The sequence below is a fragment of the Triplophysa dalaica genome, chromosome 18, assembly GCF_015846415.1.
Source record: "Triplophysa dalaica isolate WHDGS20190420 chromosome 18, ASM1584641v1, whole genome shotgun sequence".
NCBI classification, from domain to species: domain Eukaryota; kingdom Metazoa; phylum Chordata; class Actinopteri; order Cypriniformes; family Nemacheilidae; genus Triplophysa; species Triplophysa dalaica.
The window spans coordinates 14,441,031-14,464,666 of record NC_079559.1 but is presented as its reverse complement, the minus strand read 5'-3'; the positions used below and the strand labels follow the sequence as shown (position 1 = coordinate 14,464,666).

Below are 23,636 nucleotides of genomic sequence, written 5' to 3'. Positions count from 1 at the left end.
TAGTTTGGCAATAATAAAAATTCTGTCATTTATTACAACCACCCTTAAGTGGAACACAAAAGAAGATATTTTGAGAAATGTTTTAGTGGATTGCTACCAACATTTATCAAAAGATCTTTTGTGTTGTGCAGAAGACTTAAAGTCAGAACAGTTTGACATGTAGTTGATTATTATAATGAATTTATTTTCATTTTAGGTAAATTTCCTCTAAGAGGACATTTTTGTCGCAGATTATTTTAGTTCCAAAACTAAATTTACTTTACAATGTTAAAGGGGTCATATGACACTCCTGAGATGAATATTATAGTTTGTTTTAGATGTAATGTGTATACACGATTTAAGCTTCAAAAATGCTGTATTTTCCAAATAGCGTGCCTGTTTGTATCTCCTTTTGCCCCGCCTCTCTGAAACGTGCTGATTTTATATGAAGCTCATCACTCTGAAAAGCGAGGTGTGCTATGATTGGCCAGTTAACCAGTGCGTACTGATTGGTGGAATACTGCAAGCATGTGACGGAAATGTAACTCCTCTTACTATATTTAGAACATCAGCTTCCAAAGCAATTGTACAGATAGGTACGGCAATCTTACTTGCGTATACATTTGGGCGGTCTTAGTCAAATCATACCACAAACTGACGTAGATATGTGGGGGTTTGGTTACACGAGGCTTTTCAGGCAGGCCTGGGTAAGCATTTGCTTTTAGAAAGAATGCATCTTTTGTTCCGACACATTCATTTTAGCAATTTTACGTGTCTAATACATGCATGGGCAACTTATAACACACCAAAGATACAGAAAAACACGTGTTTGCACCATGTGACACCTTTAAGCATTTTTACTTAAAGGTCCAGTGTGTAATCTATTGACAGAAATGCAATATAATATACATAACTGTCTTCAGAGGTGTATAAAGACCTTACATAATGATGTGGTATGAATTTATTTCCTCAGAATGAGCCGTTTCTATCTACATACACCTAGGTCCTCTTACATGGAATTCACCATGTTGTTTCTTCAGTAGCCCTAAACAGACAAACTGCTCTACAGAACGCGTTTTGTAAAAACATTATTTCTTTGGCAAAGAATCGAAAACGTGACGACATCTTAGTTCTCAGCCACCATAGTGCTTCGAAATGGACGGTTAGGGATGGAGTGCGTCGTTGGTTGCAATTCGCAATCTTACCACTGGACCGTGCTCAATTTAATACACTAGACCTTTAAACAATCAAACACTTAAATCTTTATACGTTAATGACATGTCCGCCTAACCTCATAATCAGCTTTTCACAATATCATTTATAAAGTGAATGATATAGATTTTAAAGTGATAGTAAAATAAAAAAGATATTTTGAAGAATGTTGTTAACCGGCCCCCACTGACTTGCATTGGTTTCGTGTCCCTATAATAGAAGTGGGTGCCGGCGTTGTTCAGTTATCAACATTCTTCAAAATATCTTCTTTTGTGATCTGCGGAAGAAAGAAAGTCATGAAGGTATGAAATGACAAGGGGATGAGTAAATGATGACAGAATTTTCGTTTTTTGGGTGAACTATCACATTTTAATGTACTGTTATTAATTTATATTTAAAAAAGAAAATATGTGGTCTCTAAAAAACTGAAATAGGGTAAAGTCGTTTGTTTCAGCAAAAAAAATCAAATCAATAGAATATTAATTATCCAAAGAAGCCTTTCTACATTCCGCTCACATTTGTATTCATGTGCGTGTGATTTGTTCGTAACTGGATGCTAACACCTTAAGCTTGATGCATCTCATTAATACATTAACAATTACTACCAGAGCAATTTGTATAAACAGCTATTAAGTAATTATTGGCGTAACCTTGCAAACTAATCACAAGCTTCCCCTTGTGTAGTGCGCAATCCAAGTCTTCCGTTAGATACAGGAGTAAACTAAACTCCCCCTCACACACACACATCCCAGAGGGGTCGACTGCTTTATACAGAAAAGGTACCATGATCCTTTAAGAACTCTATGTCTTATTACCTACCAAACCATTTATCCCTCTCTTCTTTATGTGAAAAGCTCCTTCCATTGGCTGAGTAAAAGCCAGAGCAGTGAAGCATACTATGGCTTCAAAAACTGCTGTGTTTGCACATGAAGAATGAATTTAATGACCGAATGAGTTCTTTTTAATGCCAACGGTATGGCTGATACAGAGCTACGTTGTTAAATTAAGCTTGTGGGGAATGAACTGTAACTGAAGGGTATAAAGTAACTTTACATTTTAAGGGCAGTTCAGAGTGTGCGGTTATGTGTTTCGAGTCCATGCGTGTTTACCTTAGCCAGGTTTGTTGGACCTGGGCCGGGTAGAGGGTATAGGGGACCCTCAAGTTGTGGCAGAAAAGCGTCAGACAAATCATAGCATGATCGACTGGGCTCTGGCGAACGCACACGTAGATAATAGGAGTTTTCTAAAAAACACATAAAATTGAAGGACACTTCTTAGCAGGAATACAGGGGCGTTTTCAAGTGAGTGCTTAGTGCTGAACGGTTAATAAATGGTTAGTTTTTAATACCTCAGAGAATGGCTCTTAGTCTAGACCTTTTGTTCCAACTGTGTTAATATCCCTGAGATCAATTGCAGTGGCATGTGCCCTTTTCAACATTCAGACCCAGATACACTAGGTAGACATCATGATCGCCCCCATTATAGCAAAATACAATTTCCAATTTAACTCTGAGCGCAAAATCTACTGATCATATATCTCCTCCAATTTTGCTCTTTAGATAGATGTATCTTTTTTCCATAAGGATGTTTTGCTAGTTGTTGCAGTATATGTAATGAATTCTTTCTTTTTGAGGTTTTACACTATGGAGTGGTTCAAGAGGAGGTGGGCGATGTGAATCGGTCTACAGTTAATCTCGATATTTTCACTAGTGATGCACATGGATTAAAGCCACACAGAAGCTGTTTAGGTCACATGGTTTTAAACCAGGTTGCAGATGAGATCAGATGTACATATAAAGAGAGAAAGTCTATCTGTGTTTCATATTCCACTTGCCCTAAATGGAGGAATGACACACACAAACAAAAACATCAAATGCTACAAAAAGCTTATCAAAGTGTACTTCTATAGCCATATAAAGGGTTATGTGTGACCAAAAGCCTGGGGTGGAAAAACTGCAATAAAAACAAATGTGAAAATGCTGACTGGAAAAAGGAAGGGATGGAGTGATCAGAGGCAGAAATAAACTGTTTTGAAACTGAGAGGAGCCTTCAGCTTCTTGTGCTTAATTCACAGAGCAAAACATCAGAGCAAAATCATCAATAATTGAGTTTGTGTCAAATAAAAACCCCGCAAATTTCCAGAGAAAAAACATTTAATGGAAAACAGTGGTGAAAGAAGGAACATAGCAAAGGCTAATGAGATATCAATGATAGCAAGAAAAAACATAAAACAGCTAAAGGGAAATAACATGGTGGGGAAAGTTATAAATGAAAGTAGTAGATCATATAAGCAGCAAGAAAGGTAATACGGGGTGAGAGTGAATGACCCAAAGTGTATCATTCTGTACGTCTCTCAGAGAAAGGGGGTGACAAAAGTGGGTAAGATGCAACGGGTGAGTGACAGTGAGTAAGAGACTGAGAGACAGCAGGTGAAGAAACCAAGTGAGAGACAGAAGGTGATGATAGAAAAATCGGTTAGGGCAGAGGGTGAGAGGAATTGGGTAAGAAAATTTGTTTAGGGCAGCGGGTGAGAGAAATTGGATGAGAGAAATCGGTTAGGGCAGAGGGATAGAGAAATTGGGTAAGAGAAATTGGTTAGGGACACATGAGCTGTGGGTCATGACCGAAAGGACAAGATCCCGGATACAGGCGGCCGAAATGAGCTTTCTCCGCAGGGTGGCCGGGGGATCCCTTAGAGATAGGTTGAGAAGCTCGGTCACTCGGGAGGAGCTCAGAGTAGAGCCGCTCCTCCTCCACATCGAGAGGGGACAGCTAAGGTGGCTCGGGCATCTTTTCAGGATGCCCCCTGGACGTCTTCCTGGGGAAGACCAAGGACACGCTGGAGTGACTATGTCTCCCGGCTGGCCGGGAACGCCTTGGTGTCCCCCCGGAAGAGCTGGAGGAAGTGTCTAAGGAGAGGGAAGTCTGCCGGGTCGCGGCCGCGACCCGGCCCAGGATAAGCGGATGAAAATGGATGGATGGATGGAAATTGGTTAGGGCAAGGGCAGAGGGATAGAGAAATGGGGTGAAGGACAGCGGTCGAGAGAGATTGGTTAGGGCAGTGGGTGAGAGGAATTGGCCAAATACAGACTCAGTGATCACAATCCGGCCATAGAGAAAGGCAGACACAGACACACATGGCTTCCAAAGAAAGAACATGTCTGTGCCCAGTGTGACACTGGTGAGGTCGAGACAGAGACACATTTCCTCCTTAATTGTGATCAATTTAAATTTTGTAAGAACACACAGTCATGCCAATGAAGTACCTTGAAATTGAAAATTAACAGCGGGTGAGAGAAATCGTGTGAAAGAAATTGGGTGAGACAAAGCATGTGAGAGACAGCAGGTGACAGAAATTGGATGAAGGACTGCGGGTTAGAGACAGTGGGTTAGAGAAATTGGGTGAGAGACAGCAGTGAGATACAGAGGGTGAGAGTTATTGAGTGAGAGACAGTGAGTGAGAATGAAATCAGGTGAGAGACAGCGGGTGAGAGAAACTGGGTGAGAGACAACGGGTAAGAAAAACTGGGTGAGAGACAGCGGAGAGAGAATCCAGGTGAGAGACGTCGGGTGAGAAAAATTTGTGGAATGACAGAGGATGAGAGACAGTGAGTGGGAGAAACTGAATGAGAGAAATTGGGTGAGAGAAGTTGGGTGAGAGAAGTTGGGTGAGAGACAGTGGGTGAAAGACAGCGGGTGAGAGACAGCAAGTAAGAAACAGTGGATGACAGAAAGTGAGAGTCACTGGGCGAGAGACAGAAAATGAGAGACAGTGTATGAGGTAAAAGTTAGATAACAGCTGGTTGTGTGTTACCTGTCTGGTGGCGCGGTGTAAAGCAGCCAGCTGGTTGAGGTTCAGCTGCACACTACAAAATATTAAACTGAAAAACTTCAGCATCACCCAGCTCACCAGCCTAAGAGAGGGAGAGTTTGGTGAGAATTGCTAAACTGTGAAGACATCAATCTGACATAACGGCAGTTTAAAGCATAAAAAGCAGTTTAAAGCAACAACATAAACAAACGTTACTGCACGCTTTTGTGGCCCAAACTTATCTGCTAGTACACATCTGCAAAAAATAAATTGTGTTCCTGCAGATTATTTCTGATAAAAAGCAAAAGAAATAATAAGTAAATGACATTAGCCATCATATTTAAAATAGGTCTAGCAAGGATTATTTTGGATTACCAGTAGAAGAACCATTACTTGGCTAAACTTAAATGCCACAAACGACCCATTCAACAAACTGTTTATTTCATCAAATTAATAAATAATCAAATTAAATAATTAGTGTTTTAAAACAATTATTATATAATATAATATTAGTGACAATTAGTATAAATTAAATTAAATTTAAATAGTTACATTAATAGCCAATTAGCCACTAGCCAGACCGATCAACAAACGCAGATCAGAAGTTAACTTCAGGCCAGGCATGTGCGTTCAATGAAGAAGTCTATACATGTAATGTAAAAATGTAATGTAGTATAGGTTTGAATGAAACTTTTATTATATACATGCTATTTTGTGAACATATTGAATGACCACAAGAAACTCCTTTACAGATTTTAGTGTTTTTCCTTGTCAAGCACTTTTATAAACTTTTGAACATCAAAATTTTGCTAGTAATATTAAGAGCAAAATTAACATTTATATAACAAATGAATTAAAAGGTTTAGATTAAAGGGCCGCAATCACAGAAAATGCTATTTTTTAATGTTTATCTACCAGAAATTTATTCGCCAGCGTCTGTTCAGAAACACCTAACAAATCCTTCTATTCTTCTTTTTGTAATCTCCTTTAAACCACAACAGTGACACAAAACAGGCAGTTGGGGATCCCCTAACAATCTGATGTCATATTGATTTACACCTGCCCATGACCGCTCACAGACTCCGCCTTATGAGCGCTTCGGACGTCCTTCTGCTAGAGACACCCTGTCAGCCATTTTCAGGCAAGAGCAGATGTAGCTAGCGACAAAAATGTCTAAGAAACAACAAATGTGTGCTGTTGTTGGATGTAAATGGAACATAAGAGGAGGCCGGGAGGAGACATTTCTGATGAGCGAGGGTTAGTCCCGCTGTGACTTCGCGGGACGGCGTTATAAACGATCGAAAGTCCCGGGCTGTACGGTGATGACTTGGCATTCGGGAAGAATTAAATTTTTCGGATTGACAAACCAACAATCACCGATCCGTATCTTCGGTCCGTAAACACTTAGAGAAACGAAACGAAAGGTCTCCGCCGGTGCATTCGAATGACGCTGACTGCGAGTCGATGCGACACCTAGGTCGAGAGCTAGAGCTCCCGGTAGCCGAAAAATCTAAGCTTTCGGGACCCAGTGACCTGTCTGTATAGCATGGATTTTGTCACAAAAAAAATCTCAAGAGTGGATCAGTAAAAGCTGTCAATCGAGTTTCATCTCCGAAAGAAGTAAGTTTTACACATAGTTTTTAAATCCAGTTTCTTAAATAATGTGTTTAGCATGTTAGCGGCTGTTGTTGATAAAGTCGCAGCTAAACCTAAAACATGGTACAAAGATGGGTGTTATGTCGTAACGTTAGTGGTAAAACGCATAATGTTTCATAAGACGTGACAGACATCATTTCTTTAAAGCTTATTCATTACAACGAAAGAAAGTTATAGCATGTGCTTTTTTGTCTTTTCCATTTAATTCATATTCATGAACAAGGCATTAAGGTGATTTTTATTGCAGTTGGTGTATGGTTTTGGTTGGGCAAGGCTTAACAGACGTAACTGCGCTTTCCGCTATATTGCTGTCCTTGATGTCATCCAAAGCACATGTTTAAGCGCTCTACCTCATATTTTGCATACGGGGAGGAGAGCAGAAGCTCATTTGTATTTAAAGAGACACACACAAATACGCCACGATTTCCATTGCAGCCACAAATGGCCATGTTCAACATCTTGTAATGAAAGATATGTGGTTTATTTTGAGCTGAAACTTTACATAGACATTCTGGGGATACCACTGACTATTTATACATTGCAGAAAACCCCTGGATTTGCAGCCCTTTAAAATTGAAATTAAGAATTAAGGATTAAAATGTTTAATATGTGAATATTGTGTGTGTGATGCATACAGCTGTGTCCTCCTTTTCTTTTATTGACAGCATGAAGTTAAGCAGGCATGAAGTTTATGCAAAAAACTATTTTGTTGAACGTTCCAATCAGAAATATTGTGCTTCAATTGAGGCCATTGCGTTGCTAGCGTAATTGTTACATTTTTCTGATCTTATGAACGAAACGTTTCAACATGGTCAATTTCTTATTCATTTATTAACACAACCTCCAATGTGTTACGCTTTTCAAAAAAACCTGATTTAATTCAAGGTTGAGATTTTATATCCCACATTTTTATGTGCTCTCAGACTTTTGGACCCCACTGCTTAAGGTTATTTCAGGTGCAGGGAAAAAAAGATTTCATATTAAATTCCTTACAGTAGATTTCATAAACAAGCTCATAAAAGCTGTTTTGATATTGTCATAAAACTTTGTGTGCGTCTTGACTGAATTAATTGCAAAAGTTTATTTAGGATTAAGGTCTTAGAACAAACCAGAATTGGAGGAATATCAATGCAGGGCTGACTTCCATATACTTCAAATAATGTCTGAGGTCTTTCAGTTCATATAATACATGTTCACAAAACAGCATGTGTGGTTTTATATATATATATTTTATATATATATATATATATATATATATATATATATATATATATATATATATATATATTTTTTTTTTTTTAAATAGATGACGTATGGGATTCCATACAGTAAAACATGATATGTTACCTACCCACATAGATTACAAAATGTAACAAAAAATCAGCTGGCCAAATACAAAAGCCCAGTTTAAAAAATTACAAATTTCCAGAAGAATGACAAGGGATGAAAGAGTTCAAACCGGAGCAGGGTTGGGGAGATCAATGTCTCTGTGAGATCCAGGAGTCTTCCAAAATAACCTGTGACCTCAGGCATCACCAGTTCTGTCGGCCTGGTCTCTCCTGAGCCGCGTGTTGTTGAAAGAGCCTGCTTCACTCTGAACAAAACACACATAAGAGTCACAGGACAAGAGACTGCAGCTGAACAAAGGAGATATTGTGTGACGGACAATCGCATACACACCATCCCAACACACCAAACGCCTCCAGAATAAAAAAAAGCATCAATGGTGTTCAGGATTCTAAAAGGTTATTTACATGACCGTCTCTAAACTGACTTGGATGACTAGAGGAACATGGGTGGGAGTGGCAGAGTTGAACCAAGGCTACGACCAAAATGTGCAAAAGGTGAACCTTTTATGTCAAGACATGCATTTTGGGATGCATTTAATTTAGGTTGTGAAAATAAGTCACAACCTAATCTAATCAATCTGATCAGAGCTCAAACTGTGGAACGTGTACCACTAGTGGTACTTGAAGAGACCCCTGGCGGTACGTGACATGACAGAAAATTTAAAACCATATATATTCATTTACATTTCATGTTTTAAATAACATTTTTAATGTTTAATACATGACAGATAAATACGGAATTCATCTCATGTCCAATTTTAAAGACACCATGAAATTAAACATTTTAAACAGTGAGTGTGTTTACATGCACAGTCTTACGCAGATTATGCTTAATAAGCTGATATATGTAATGTAATGTAAACGCGTAAAATGTTTTCTTTTATCGGGGAAAGCTCATAAACGGCTTAAGCAAAACCTGCTCGGCAGAGGTAGGATTTTGCTCATCATTTAGATTTCGTGCTGCATGTAAAACGCCTTTAACGTTTTCTCTCAGTTTTGTTTATGCTCGCATGTCTGAAAGCGCAGTAGTAAAAGTCCCAAACGGAAGTCCGCCTTCGAATCATGCAGTTGATGTAGAAACTACAAAATGAAGTATTATCGTTACATATGCAGGTACTGCGGACAAGAGAAGAGAAGCCGGTTTGTAGCCGGTTTATTACTAAACATGTAAACACGTGAAAACTGTTTTCTTTTATAAGCTGATATTAGATAGATATCTGTTTATTTTGTGCATGTTAACGACTCAATGTTGCAGTAATTATTATAATTGATTTATCCGTGCACACCATTATTATTTCAAAAATAATTTGCACTTGTAATCTTTAATCAAAAACCCTAAGTTCCTCTCCCCCTCTCAACAACAACTCTTCACCACATGATGTCTTCAACAAAAAGAGGTAGGACTATAGTGACTGTCCAATGGCCAGGCATTTTTAGCCCTCCCCTCCAGGCCCAACTTACAACAAACAAATCATGAAGGGGAGGGCAAAATTAAGCCCTGCTTCCGTTTTAAAGAGCACGTTCATCGCAATCCCATTTTACAACCTTTAGTTAGTGTGTTACGTTGCTGTAAGAGCATAAATGATACCTGCAAAATGATTAAAAACTCAAAGTTCAGTGCCAAGCAAGATATTGTCTTTCACAGAATTCGCTTTCAAGGACTACAGAGAACGGCTGGAATTGGACTACAGTCCTCTACCCCTTACATGATGTCACTATTCCAAGTGCTTTTAATAACCTCTGCCCACAGGAATAAGCCAAAAAAGGGGCGAGGCCTTCTTTGGAGAAGAGGAAGAGCCGCTCGAGTAGTGTTCGGTTATCAGAGATTGTAAACATTTGACTGAGCAACGCGCTAAACTTTCCCTTTCATCACAGTCCTACAGCTGGTAATAAGAATTCAACTGACAGATCCCAAACAACAGTTATTTGCAAATGTGGCAATGATAAGATTTGCACGTCGGATGGCAACACAACAAACCTTTTTAACCACCTCAAAAGAAAGCACCCGAAAGAGTATTCCGACAGTCAAATTATAAAGGGATCCCACGTGAGTAAATCAGGTACAACCAAGCATCCGGAAACTACAAGGCTTAAACAAACGACTTCAACGAAAGAAGCATTTGAGAAAGGAACTCCGTATGACAGAATGAGCAAACGCTGGAAAGATGTAACTGACGCGGTCGCATTTTACCTGGCCAAGGACATGATTCCCATAAAGACTGTGGAAAATGAGAGCTTTAAAAGACTGATCAAAGTCGTAGATCCACGTTACGAAATACCCAGCCGCAAATATTTTTCCTCCACGGCCATTCCACAGCTTTACTCCGAGTGCCGCAACAAGATGCAAAACAAAATTTCAAGTTTTTTGCTAACAGCCGATTTATGGTCTTGCACTTGCATTAAATATTAACTTGATTAAAATATTCTTCAAAATATAAATGGTAAAGAGTATGTTTTTATATGGGGTCATAAAGTCATTTACAGACCCTGTTTACAGTGCACCGCAGAAAAGTGTTTTGTGTCCACCATTACTGCTGGCTTACTTAAAAAACATGTTCATTAGTTTGAAAACAGCTGGTGTTTGTATTATTAAAAATACATTAGAACTGGAGGACAGGGTGTGCTGTATCCAATCACAAGGCAAGTAAAGATTCACAGCTCTCCTATTAATTTGAGTGATTTTTCATATGATCTTCTATGGTGGTCAATAGATGGTACTTGGAACAAATCATTTTTATTAAAGGTGGTACTTGATCTGAAAAGTTTGAGAACCGCTGAAGATGATCATTCCTATTCCTGATAAAACACCAGATGTAAGTAGCTACCAAACTTCTAAATGAAGAGTGGAGAAGGAAATCTGAATAAAATCTCAATGGGAGCCTCATGTGAGACATCTCAAGCTCTGAATGAATCTCTCTCTACTTCTGTCATTTAATCAGTAAAGAGCTGTGTGAGCTGCACCTCTCGCTGGCGAGGACATTGTGCCGTCTGTCTCCAGTATGGCTCAGGTGAACTTCACGATCCCAAACAAACAGCAAACAACACACCCTCCTCACTAACCAGCCACGGTACCTGAAACACACAAAGACAGATAAGTACATGCGTGCCGTGTATACCCTCTCACTCAACCGATGAGGAAAATAAAAGGAACCCTTGTGTATAGATATTGCTCGGACAATGAAAACAATCAGTGACCAACAAGATGCAAAATGTTAATCAGCTCAACAAATGAAAGCGCAGGTCCTCTTGAAGTGACAGTTCTCCCAAAAATGAAAATTCTGTCTTCAATTACTCACCCTCAAACCTGTATACGTTTCTTTGTTCTGTACACAAAGAAGAATGTTAGTTATTCAGTTCTGGGACATGACCCACTTCCAAGCTAAAAACTACGTTTTAATAAGCATGTGACCCAAAAAACAGCGTTTAAGGACACAAAAGTGTAGCGCTACGTGTCGTATAGTTATTTATTTAAATTAAACGATGGTGGGACAAGCTGTTCGAATGCATGTTAGCTAATATTAGCACTCGCAAACATTATATTGCTGCATAGCTTTCTCCATTATCCACATTCTAACAAGTTGCATACTGTCAAAATCCTGCAGTTTATCTGTGACAAAATACTTACTACACACGTATCGTTAGGCATACTGACTGTGTCAGGATCCCACAATTTACCCATTCTTCCTGCTGATGCTTCGCGTCTTATTGCCTGTGTCAACTTTTGTCTCCAGTGCGGTAGCTTATAAAAACTTAGTTCTGGGTTTTTAGCTTGTTTACTGTACACCTTGTCACACAGCACCTTTCAGAAATTGTTCCGTTTTTATTTTAGGTCAGAAATGACGAGCAGCTTCCCGCAATAAATAGTTGCATTATTCTCACCTCCGTTCAAGAACTGAAAAGGCTAACATTGTTACCGATATCAATTTATAGTTTATAGGTATGAAATGACATGAGGCTGAGGAAAGGATGACCAAATTGTCATTTTTGGGTGCACTGTCCCTTTAATTAAGGACCAATCCAACACCGGTAAACTGAGATGATAAGAAACTAGCCGCTTGGTAAATTCGCCACTTGTGTGTTTCGATATGGGAAAGCCAAATCCCATTTATTTGATCTAATAAAGTGTTTCCGCAAAATTAAAAACCATTTATTCGACAGCATTCTCATACCCTTAGACCAATCAATTTGAATATTTCTTCTAATCATTGCAAAAGCATTTTTATCAAATCTTTTTAGTGAGACAAGCACCACAAACACCAGTGGTCCCAAACAGTATTTTGAACTACTATTTTGAATTACTTTTGATCTCAAACTTAAAAGGATTTCCACTTTGAGTCACTTTTGCATTATTTAAATTAATGGTCCCCCAAGCTCACTTTCCCTCAAGTTCCCTTAAAAGTAACCACAAGTGAAGATGTTGCAGCCATAAATGCACTTTGGTTTGATTTTATTACATAATACAAAGACATTCATGAATTTTTAAGTGTTTGAATACTTTTTGGCAGCACCGTTTTTTGAGCCGAGCATAAAAAACATTCAGAAATTTTTATTAAAAAACTGGAAAGGATCATTATATTCCCAGGGACCCAACTAGGAGTGCGAAAGGACAATCTATGTACAGTCTTGCAAGTCAAAAAGAAGCGATGAATTGCGCTCGACTTCGAATCTGCTTTTAAAAACAGCTCGAAACACTTGAAAGGTTATTCTAGAGTTTATTCTCCGTCTGACGTGTGTGTAACAGGCCTGTGAGTCAGAGTTACAAACAGTAATTACCCTGAAACACTTTGAAGCTCTAGTTGAGAAATGAATTATTTTAACAGCTCGAAGGAGGGCTTGATTTGTAGGATGTGCGCTTACCTGGTGTGCGTCTCGTTCACACATGTCAGGTTCTGAAAGCCCAGAGGAGGAGAGTTACACAGCAACTTCAGACCCTGAGAGCGACGAAAGGATATATGATCAGACCTGATGAAGAGCTCTCTAACAAGACTCCATCACACAGTTCACAGACAGTCGGCTCTGATGTCCCATATAGACTTATGACACACTTTAGTGAAGTTGCGTCTTCAAAATAGCACACTATTAGTTTCACTAAAAAAATCTAAGTCTCTCGGAAAATCGTGCTGTACAAAATAAATAGACTTGGAAATGAAATGCTTTTCAGGATATATGGACATGCACATCAGCTGCTAACTGGCAAACGACTGCACCTAAAACTATTTTTAGACAAAAATAGGAAAAAGACATAACAGACTTCTTTGTTTTTAACAGACATAATGGAAGGACGACAGGGAGTTATTGAAAGGAGTGGCACGGGCATCAGACAGATTCAAACCTACGTCACCCATGTGAGCAGCACCAAGGCTCAACGTGCCAAAAACAAATTTAGAAGTGACATTGGCAAAGTAGTTGTTAAAAACATCACAATAAGGTTGTGTCTCTTTACATTAGTAAATGCATGACTAAACATGAACAATGTTAGTTGTTAATATTAGCAATTGTCAATAAAATGATTCATGTTAGTTCATGGTGCATTAACTTACAACTTTGATTAAAAAATGTATTAGTAAATGCTGAAATTAACATATATGATATCAAAAAGATAAATACATGCTGTAGAGGTTTTGTTCAATGTAAGGTCATGTTTACTCATGCATTAACTAATGTTAAAAAATGCAACCTTATTGTAAAGTGCTACCAAAGAATCTTTAATCTTCGTGACAGGGTGAGTTTAAGTCAGCCACCATACAATTACTCTTTTAAAGCGACTACACAAGCAGACTACAATTTATCACCAAAATGTGGCTGGAACAGATGTACTTGAAAGGATGTGGATATATGTTGCAGGGAGCAATGGTGTGGAATTCTAAACTGCCTTTTTCATCCTTACATTTTATATAACATCACACCCTCAAATAAGTTACTGGTGGAATAAATATTATAAAATGATGGTAACACTTACAATAAGATTGTATTAAAGGTAAAAATAGGTTTGTAATTAGGGTTGGGCGAGGATGTCTACTATATTGGCATTGGACGTTCACATCGGGAGGCAGGGCAGGGGTTATATCAGTTTGCTTGTTTTTTTTTTTAAACAATTATATCAGGGCCCCAGAATGCAACCAAATCGCAGTTTGCGACCAGAGCATTTTTACGAGTAGAAACTGCAAATTTGGATTGTCTTCCAGTTGTTATTTCATGTGGATAGACGAGTAGATCTTCCGACGATGTCATCGTCTATCGGCCCAACCCTAATTGTAATACAATGAATTTTTTTTGCCAGCTCACAGATAACCAGCAGCAGAAAGAAATACAGAATATTCAAATCATATAATAAACAAATAATTCCCATAACCATGTGTATTAAATAGTGCAAATAATGTAGTGCAAACAAGTGTTGTCCAGAAGACAATACAGAAGTTCAGCTCTCAAAATAGAAATTAAATTCTGGATGTACTGTAACATGTTCAGTGCATTAAACGCAAAAATGGAAAAAGGGAACATACTACAAAAAAACATGCTACTGTTTGAAAGCTCCGAGCCGCAGCGTTCATACGCGCTGCCATCCTACAGAGCATTTATAAGCGTTTAATCAGGACACTTAAATGGCAATGAATACACATATTTGACGTTAAAGTGGATGTTTTAATATAAAGCCTGATAAAAATAAGAATTTTAAAGTAATAGTTCCCCCAAAAATGAAAATTCTGCCATCATTTATTCACCCTCTTGCCATTTCAAACCTTTATGACTTTCTTCTGCAGAACACAAAAGAAGATATTTTGAAGAATGCTGTTAACTGGCACCCATTTACTTGCATTTGTTTTATGTCCTTTTAGGTAACCGACATTAAATATCTTCTTTTGTGTTCAGCAAAAGAAAGAAAAACATACTGATTTGACATAAGAAGAGGGTGAGTAAATGATGACAGATTTTCATTTTTGGGTGAACTATCACTTTAAAAGAAAAATGTCAGACAGCACTTAAGAGGCTTTTGCAAGTCTTCATTTGTTAACATAAGCAAATGCATGAACTAACAATGAACAATATAGTCTTCCTGCATGCATAAATTGTTAGTTAATGGCAATACAATTATTCATGTTAGTTAATGATGCATTCACTTATGTTAACGGTGACATTTTTAAAAATGTTTTAAAATCTGTAAACTAAAATCTGTTTTAAAAATGTATTAGTAAATGCTGAAATTAACATGAAAAAAAGGTTAATAAATGCTGCAGAATTGTTCACTGTTAGTTCATGATAAGTGATGCATTAACTAATTGATAACAAATACAACTGTATTGTGAAGTGTTAACAGTCATAAATCTATATGTTCAAATGATATTGCAGTGATACGTATTATGAAAGTAAAACATTTTTCAACAATGTTGCAGTGAGGCATGAGTCTTTAAAAGTAATGATCACCTCCCACCAAACTAAAGGGACAACATTAAAAGTTTCTAAACACTTGCTATACCCCATATTTAACTTTTCTGTAGCTCAGTGGTAAGATCTTTGCGTTAACAACGCAAGGTTGTGGGTTCGATCCCAGGGTATTGCAATTACCTATGTAAAATGTATAGGATAAAACAATGTAAGTCGCTTTGGAAAAAGGGGCTGCCAAATGCATAAATGTAAATGTAATGTTTAGTTAACAGATTAGATTTATTTGTTGTAATTCGCCCCTGCAAACTGACTTCAAATAAAAAAATCAAACCCTGGATTCAAATATGATTCATCTTAGTGTCTCTTCAAGGGTGATTGACATAATCTCTAAAATGGATTCATTCAGGAGGGGGGTTCGATCCAAAAACCCTCTGTTTACTGCACCATTAGTCCCGCATCCCAGCCCTCAATGCTATGTGCCCACTGGGACCAGATCTGCTGGAAACAAGCTTAGTCATCTGCAGTTTTCAGAAAAGCTCTTTATAGCACAGGGGGAAACCATGCTCTTGTGTGTTCATTATTTTCTCTCCTAACCCCTTTTTCCCCTGCCATCCCTACCATAAGTATCATGTTGGCTTGCGGTCTGAGATCTCTTTGATCGTCCTGACGATATGGGTTTGTGAAAGCATCGTCTGGTGTTCTCAGGTGATCCTAAACCTGTGTACTTCTACCTCTGGCTCTCACTGTTTGTTATTTTATTTTCTTCAAATAATCCTTTCATCCCCCTTGTTTCCTCACCAGACTCTGTGGAGTGCACTGGTGACAGCACTGTCCAACCATCGGTCTGAACCTGCCCTGGAACGGAGCCACACTTTTCAACTTCCTCCTGATTTTCACACCCCAGGACACCTAGCAAAGGAAACAGACACAATCACACAAAGAAAATAAATAAATGGGTTTGGAGGGACACAGGAGTCAACTGTGGATTCGGAGAACATGCCGAGTGGTAAAAGCACGTAGGTTTTCAATTTTATCCCTTCTATTGTCCCTCTATTTGTTTCGCATTTTTCTGACATCAAAAAGTGTTCGGATACAAACGTGCAAGGAGGGGATGTGAAATCTATTCACGAGCAGATGCTACAACGGCAATGCAATTGAATGGCAAGCAATTTGGGCCTTTGTAACAGAGCGGCGTCGCATTGAACCGAACGTCACTTGATAGATTTCCAGAGAGGATGGCATCCATTTAAATTGATAGCAATCATAACATTTTAGAGCAGACAGATAAGAGAATAAGTTGGAGACAGCGGGATTGATTGATCATAATTTAAAGCCGTCTCTACAACGGACGCAATTACAAAGTCTCTAATCATCTGTGTGGGAAATATCACTTACAGTTATCAATTATTAAATAAGACTCCGTAATGGATAGGGCCCTGGCACCCAGGTTAATTCTTTTAATCTTATTTTTAAAGGAGAATCATGTCTTCTGGTAATGTTTCATTAGCTTGGGCTCACAGGCACCCCGTGCCTTTGGTCAAGTGTAATAAAAGCACAAGATTATAGTCTGACAAGCATAGGAATTGCATTAGGCCATAATGTTTTCATTTAAATTCAGCTCTAGTCCAGTTTTTAGACCAGGTGGGAATTGAATGCTGAGAGTACAATATAAATAGAAAATAGAAGAAATTAAATAATTCACACTTACCCTGACTAAACCTTTAAATGATTCAAAAACATCACGAGGGGTTAGACAAAAAAAACTTCAACCACTGTAAACATGCATAAGAAATAGCAGACTCAAAAATGAATCATGGATGAATAACTTTCTCATATCCGCAAAACATAATTAATATATACGATTTTATTTTATATTAAGATCCTCATTTAATGGTCTTATATAATACTTATACAGTCCAAAAAAATCCATACATCGTAATCTTAACGCCCGAAGTATAGTTTCCTTTTTATGCTTACGCAAGGGAAATTGCAAGTGTGCATGACGCAAATGTCTATATTATATTTGTAATCTTCAAAAGCAAAGTGATATATTCATGAGAGAAACCAACTCTGTAAGTTTATTTTGCGTAATTGAGATTTTTTGTGGGCCAACCTGGAAGTTAGCGCCGCACTGCCTCAACCGAAAGCCTATGCATTTTTCAGACAGACCTTTCTGTTTGCTCAGACATTAGACATTCTTCTATTGACTTACAGTAAGTGACAGCACATTGTCAAGACATACTGTAGTTCCCTAAAATCCCTTAGAAAAATCGGATTTTATAGGTGATGCGTGTAATTTTTTACATATTTTTGTAGGCCAACCCGAAAGTTAGCGCAGCACTGGTTCCCTTTGCATTTTTCTCACTTTTGGAAGATCGCTTAAAATAAGCTCAGTATTTACAAAGTTTTATGATGTTCACAAGTTTTGTATAACAAGATTATATTTACAAATTAACACAATATGTGACGTCTGAAGCCTTAATACAATCACTAGAAGTAAAAAGCTAACATGACGCTATAAACATACTAAACTAAGGTCGCTCAATATTAATATCCCTATAATTTATTAGAAACGTGTTTCCTGGTACGTAACTAATCCCCGAATGAATGAAATATTTTGAGATTTGTGCCCATGTTGCAGTATTTTTGAGATTGTTATGCATTATGCGTATAAAGTCCTTGCCAAAAGACGTAGTTGCTTTTAGCAACTAAACAAGTTATGAACGGGTGATAAATGGTGTGTTTTATGTCATAGATTAAAACATTTCAAGGCATTGTTAACCACAGATATTATTTCAGGCAAGCTACCAAAAACCCAATCAAAGAAAGCCATAGACTTTGGGGTGTTGGAACCGGATGTGCCAAACTCGCTTCTGGGGTTTGCATACAAAAATGTCACATCTCTGTGGTACTCCTTTAAAATGCAAACAAGCAGATCCAAGTGCTAAATTCTAATATGGTGGCATGCTGATACAGTATGTCTTGTGACTTGATGTCATATGTTTAGTCACTAGACACACAATAACACCAACAACTAAAATGGTTACATTCTTGCACGGTGCTCATGTTTTTGATACACTGAACATTTACAGGTCTAGTGGACCCACAGCATTTTTGTTTTTTTTAAATAAGTACCAACTTAACTTTGTAAAAATATTTTATCCCAGCTACAAGCAACACAGACAATAGTATATGGTTAGTATTTGTACTCCGTTAAATCCCATTTACATTACAAAAAATGAAATATTTATGTAATGAATAAAAATGATTTTGAAAGAAATCTTGAAGACATGTAAATTGGTTGAAAACTATAAAAAAAAAATGTGAACAGTGAGAACAGACCTAACCACCACACAAAGTTTAGTTTCTGATGCGCCGACATATTGAAATCATTTGGTTGAACCATTTAAAAGTATAGTTTGAGCAAAAACGCTCAGCATGGTTAGCCCCTTGCATAGACAAGCGTTTTTCATGACACTGTGCAGAAAATGTTCTACTCAACCAAATAACAGACCGGGATAAAGAGGGGAAAATTGCTTGTTGAACTCTTGCTCACAAAAAGTATGTGAATTTCAGAGTAATTCAATAATTTGGCAGATCCACCATCCACGATTATTACCTCATGGAAAAAGCAACAACTCCATCTAATCCGATCATTTTAAAGCTCACTCCTGACCAGGTGAGTACATCTGCCTTGCACCAATTATCCAAACCAAATCATTTTGAGCTCACAATGGTTCCACATGATTGACTGTGCGCGTGTTTTGGCTGACAAAGTCGTGTATATGCATTCGTTAATCAAGGCACGAGTTACCTTATGCCTACCTGGTGCTGTGCTATGAATCTGATTACGATAATCTTCATCATAAACACAGAAGAATGTTCAACCTGATATGGAGAAGCAAATGAACCAATCAAAAATGGATTATATTTTTCATCAACGTTTGAGGGGTACGAGCGTCTAAGGGAATTTAATAAAAAAACTTTGGCTGTGTTTGAACTCCAAACAAATCTACATGTGATAAAGAGATGGAACAGTTTGTTCAGACATTCTTCTATTGAGTAGTGACAGTAGGTGACAGCTTTTTTTGGAGGATTTATTGGCAGAAATGCAATATCATATACATAACTATGTCTTCAGAGTTGTATAAAGTTGTATAACGTTTCATTACATAATGAAACGTTATGTTTTTATTACATTAGAATGAGCTATTTGTATCTACATATCACTGCGGCAGCTGTGGCCATGTTACGGCAGCAAACTTCCTTGATTTTTACGCCGGAATGAGAGTATAGTTCCTAATCGGAGTATAGCCTAGAAAATCACAACATTTCATTTGCGTGCAATTGGCATGCTGACTGCAGTAATGTCCACCAGAGCAGTTGCCTGTGAATTGAATGTTCATTTCTCTAACATAAGCTGTCTCCAAAGGCGTTTCAGAGAATTTGGCAGTACATCCAACCGGCCTCGCAACCGCAGACCACTGTAACCACACCAGCCCAGGACCTCCACATCCAGCATCTTCACCTTCAAGATCGTCTGAGGCCAGCCACCCGTACACCTGCTGCAACAATCGAAGAATTTTACAAATTGTCAGAAGCCTCATCTGCATGCTCCTCGTCCTCATAGGGGTCTCGACCTGACTGCAGTTTGTCGTCGTAACTGACTTGCGTCGGCAAATGCTCACATTCGATGGCCTCTGGCACTTTGGAGAGGTTTTCTCTTCACGGATGAATCCCGGTTTTCACTGTACAGGGCAGATGGCAGACAGCGTGTATGGCTTCATGTGGGTGAGCGGTTTGGTGATGTCAATATTGTGCATCGAGTGGCCCATGGTGGCGGTGGGGTTATGGTATGGGCAGGCGTATGTCATGGACAACGAACACAGGTGCATTTTATTGATGGCATTTTAAATGCACAGTTTCACTGTGTGAGGGTGTGAAATGGTGGCCGCACCAGATACTGACTGGTTTTCGGAGACCCCAGTATAGTAAAACTGCACATTTTAGAGTGGCCTTTTATTGTGGCCAGCCTAAGGCACACCTGTGCAATAATAATGCTGTCTAATCAGCATCTTGATTTGCCAAACCTGTGAGGTGGATAGATTATCTCTCCAAAGGAGACACGCTCACAGATAAAGACAGATTTGTGAACATTATTTGAGAGAAATAGGCCTTTTGTGTACATAGAAAAAGTCTTAGATCTTTGTGTTCAGCTCATGAAAAACAAAAGTGTTGCGTTTAAAATATTAGTCAGTATATGTGAATGCCGGTGCTATTGTTGATCTATTTGATATGCTGCTGTTTGCATGTTAAAATAAACCTGTGATTTTTTTTTTGCAATTTTAATGTCAACTGTAGCTGTCTCACATTCGAAGTCTGCGTCCTCCGGATGTCGCATGGCATGTGAAGGCTTATGCGGCAGACGAACGCAACCTCCGGAGGACACCTTCGAAGTGAGACGCTGCACGCACTCAGCATGTATTTTTATTTAATTCCAATAAAATATAAAAATCTTATCAGTTGACGGTTCTCGGTTGGGGAAATTAACCGAAATCAGCACCCCTACTTAGAACTGTCACATATTGTGTAATGTTCTCAGGTACTCTCTTAATGTAATTTTTGCAGATATTATGAAACTGACAGCATCTGGTGTTCATGTAACCAATAGGTGTATCATGAAAAAAGGAATCTACGATTATAAATTATCCCAAATGTAATGGACCTGATCTTATGTCAGTGGGAAACTGATGGGATTTATGGAGTTGATGAAGACCGAAACGGCAATGGTCTTCAATGGAAGCAAACTGAAAAGCATCCATACCGTACATACATTTCATCCATCACTACCGTGAACAACACCTAACTTTGAATATTCTGAACAGATCTGCGCTAAAGTGCATGTATAAGGAAATTTGAAAGAATAATGAGAGATCATTGTCACTCTTGAACGCTAGCAAACATAATATATTTGCTTACATCCACAATAAATATGCATAATAAAAGTCTTATTATTAAGATGTGTAAGCTTTTACCGCAGGGCGTCTGGGCTGGACCATAGTCGCACCTTCACTGGAAGCATCTACTCTGGCCACATCCATCTTTCTTAGGACCCGTTACTCCGACCATCCGAATAAATGCTGAATAAACAGATGAGTCCTGGATTACAAAGAACAAAGGGGATTTAAGGTCAATGACAATCAGTATAATGACAAGTTGGATGAACTTCTAGCATAGGCCTTTTTGTAATTGAATCCCTTGGCAACCATAAAATGACCATATGTGGAAAATTTCTGTTTGTGTCCCATGGATAGATAAATGCAAATATTGGGGGACTATGCCTTTTTGGGGAAGTTGGAGAACTATTTACCAATATAAAGGCAATAACTGAACTGTAATATTTACTGATAACATTTATAGCTGCCCAAAACTAAACAAGAGGAACTTTACTATTAAAATCCTGACAATAAAACTTCTCTTCCCAACATCAACAACGCTGGCATAAACAAGACCAGGCCTAAAAATCTCATTCTCTGTTTCATCCTAAAAATATTCATTATCCTCCTCTCTTGATGCCTGAAAGTATCCTGGCAGAATATTCTGGCACCCTCACTATTCATCAAACTTCGCCCCTGTAACTACAATTACTGCTGGGCCTGTCATCTCCATATCTCTTGTTAAATCCATTTCCATTTTTGACACCTATTCTCCACTGCAAATTACTCTCTGGCTTACAGAAATGATACAAAGACGAAAACATCCCAGCCAGCTAGAAACTGTGTCTCTCCAAACCAAGAGCACTATCTACCCAGACAACATTTCTGGGACACATAGGCATACTTACAGTATGTTATATTCAGTTCGATTGTACATCTTTTGTTGTTACTTTTGTTCAGATGTCTTGTTCATTGAATGTAAAGCCTCACATATACTGTAGGTAAAAGAGATTTAATGCTCAAGTTTAGTTCTCCTGCATCACTCTCCCTGTTCAATTTGCATTGAAATTTAAGCCCAAAGAATAGGAGCGCTGCCAAAAACTGAAAACAATTTACAGGTACTTCACGTTCAACTGACAGGGCAAAAAGTGGATGGGTCGTTTTATTTATGCACTTAAAAAAATGTAAATTAAAAAAGTTTTATTAAAGAGTATGCGGGAATTGAATGCCATGGTTAGGATCAGCTAATGTTTATAACTTCATTATGTCCTGTAGTGATTTAAAGAAAAAATATTGTTCAGCGAATGAGGGAACAGTCCCACAGTTACTGTGAACTAAATGTTGACATTGTAAAACACACACTTTGAAATATAATTTGAAACCATTTCTTTGATATTTCTGCGATTTCATCAGACAGGATATAGAGATAAAAACACGACGAAACATCACTGATTTTTTACTTTATGCCATGTTGGGCAGATCGACCGCTCGGCGTATGACGTCATCAGTAAGTTACCGCGTGAGAAAAAAATGTCCGTTGCTAACCAAATGCAACGTTGCGTTGCTGATGCTGCCTCTAAGTTTTGGTAGTTAGGCTAACTTAGTTAATTCAATGCACGTTTGCAAAACAAGAACAAAGCAAAACCTTTGTTAAAGTGCTGTTATCCATCATGGAGATTTAGAACTGAGAAAGAATAATCATTTCCAAAATGTCGACTCGGGCATTCTCAATAATATTGAGAGGCTCCTGAAAAGAGAGGACGACGCTGCATTTTAAGTTTAAATGGAAAGAAATCTTGCCGAGAAGGCCAAACACCAAGCACTTTGTGCTCGCTGAAGTCAGCAAAACCGACACACATTCACAATTTTTCCATACAAATGAGGTTCGATTTAAGCCATAGACAAAAACAAAAATACTCGTTAATGTTATAAAACCAACGTTTAGAAGGGAAATCATGATGGACAGACCATAACTCACCTGCTGCGAATAAAGTTGTGAACGTCGTTTGCTTGTGTCATTCCTGCAACATCGCCCCCTATGGGTCGAGACATTAACATGCATCCTTCAACAGACGACATAATTTATTTAAGAATGTGCAGCGCTTCCTCCACAGTCTTTGCATTAACTAAACTAAATAACTACAACATTATAGGCCTTAAATAAATCAATATAACAATAACGAGCTTTAAATTGTCAGTCTCACGTGCACTGCCACAATTCCACTTAAGTTTCATCCCTCAGTATATTTTGACAGGCAAGACAAATCAAAAATAGAATATATACAATATATATGGACAGAGTTTGGGTGG

At 38.2% G+C, this 23,636-nt stretch overlaps 1 protein-coding gene across 4 annotated transcripts in view; it reads right to left on the bottom strand.

Annotated features, from left to right (window-relative positions):
* Positions 1-23,356, bottom strand: part of gpat2 (glycerol-3-phosphate acyltransferase 2, mitochondrial) — a 40,951-nt gene extending 17,595 nt beyond the window's left edge. The window contains exons 1-9 of one of the 4 annotated variants that reach the window (XM_056773081.1): positions 22,689-22,768; positions 22,235-22,321; positions 21,426-21,549; positions 16,189-16,299; positions 12,865-12,938; positions 10,969-11,079; positions 8,118-8,252; positions 5,006-5,105; positions 2,301-2,434 (exon numbers count right to left, since the gene is read on the bottom strand). In XM_056773081.1, coding sequence (XP_056629059.1) covers positions 2,301-2,434; positions 5,006-5,105; positions 8,118-8,252; positions 10,969-11,079; positions 12,865-12,938; positions 16,189-16,299; positions 21,426-21,491 — 731 coding nt within the window. In that variant the 5' untranslated portion in view covers positions 21,492-21,549; positions 22,235-22,321; positions 22,689-22,768. Of the gene's footprint in view, positions 1-2,300; positions 2,435-5,005; positions 5,106-8,117; positions 8,253-10,968; positions 11,080-12,864; positions 12,939-16,188; positions 16,300-21,425; positions 21,550-22,234; positions 22,322-22,688; positions 22,769-22,971; positions 23,130-23,294 lie in introns of those variants that run through there. The other 3 variants (XM_056773080.1, XM_056773083.1, XM_056773082.1) reach the window with 3 other exon arrangements.
* Positions 23,357-23,636: the final 280 nt, after the last annotated feature.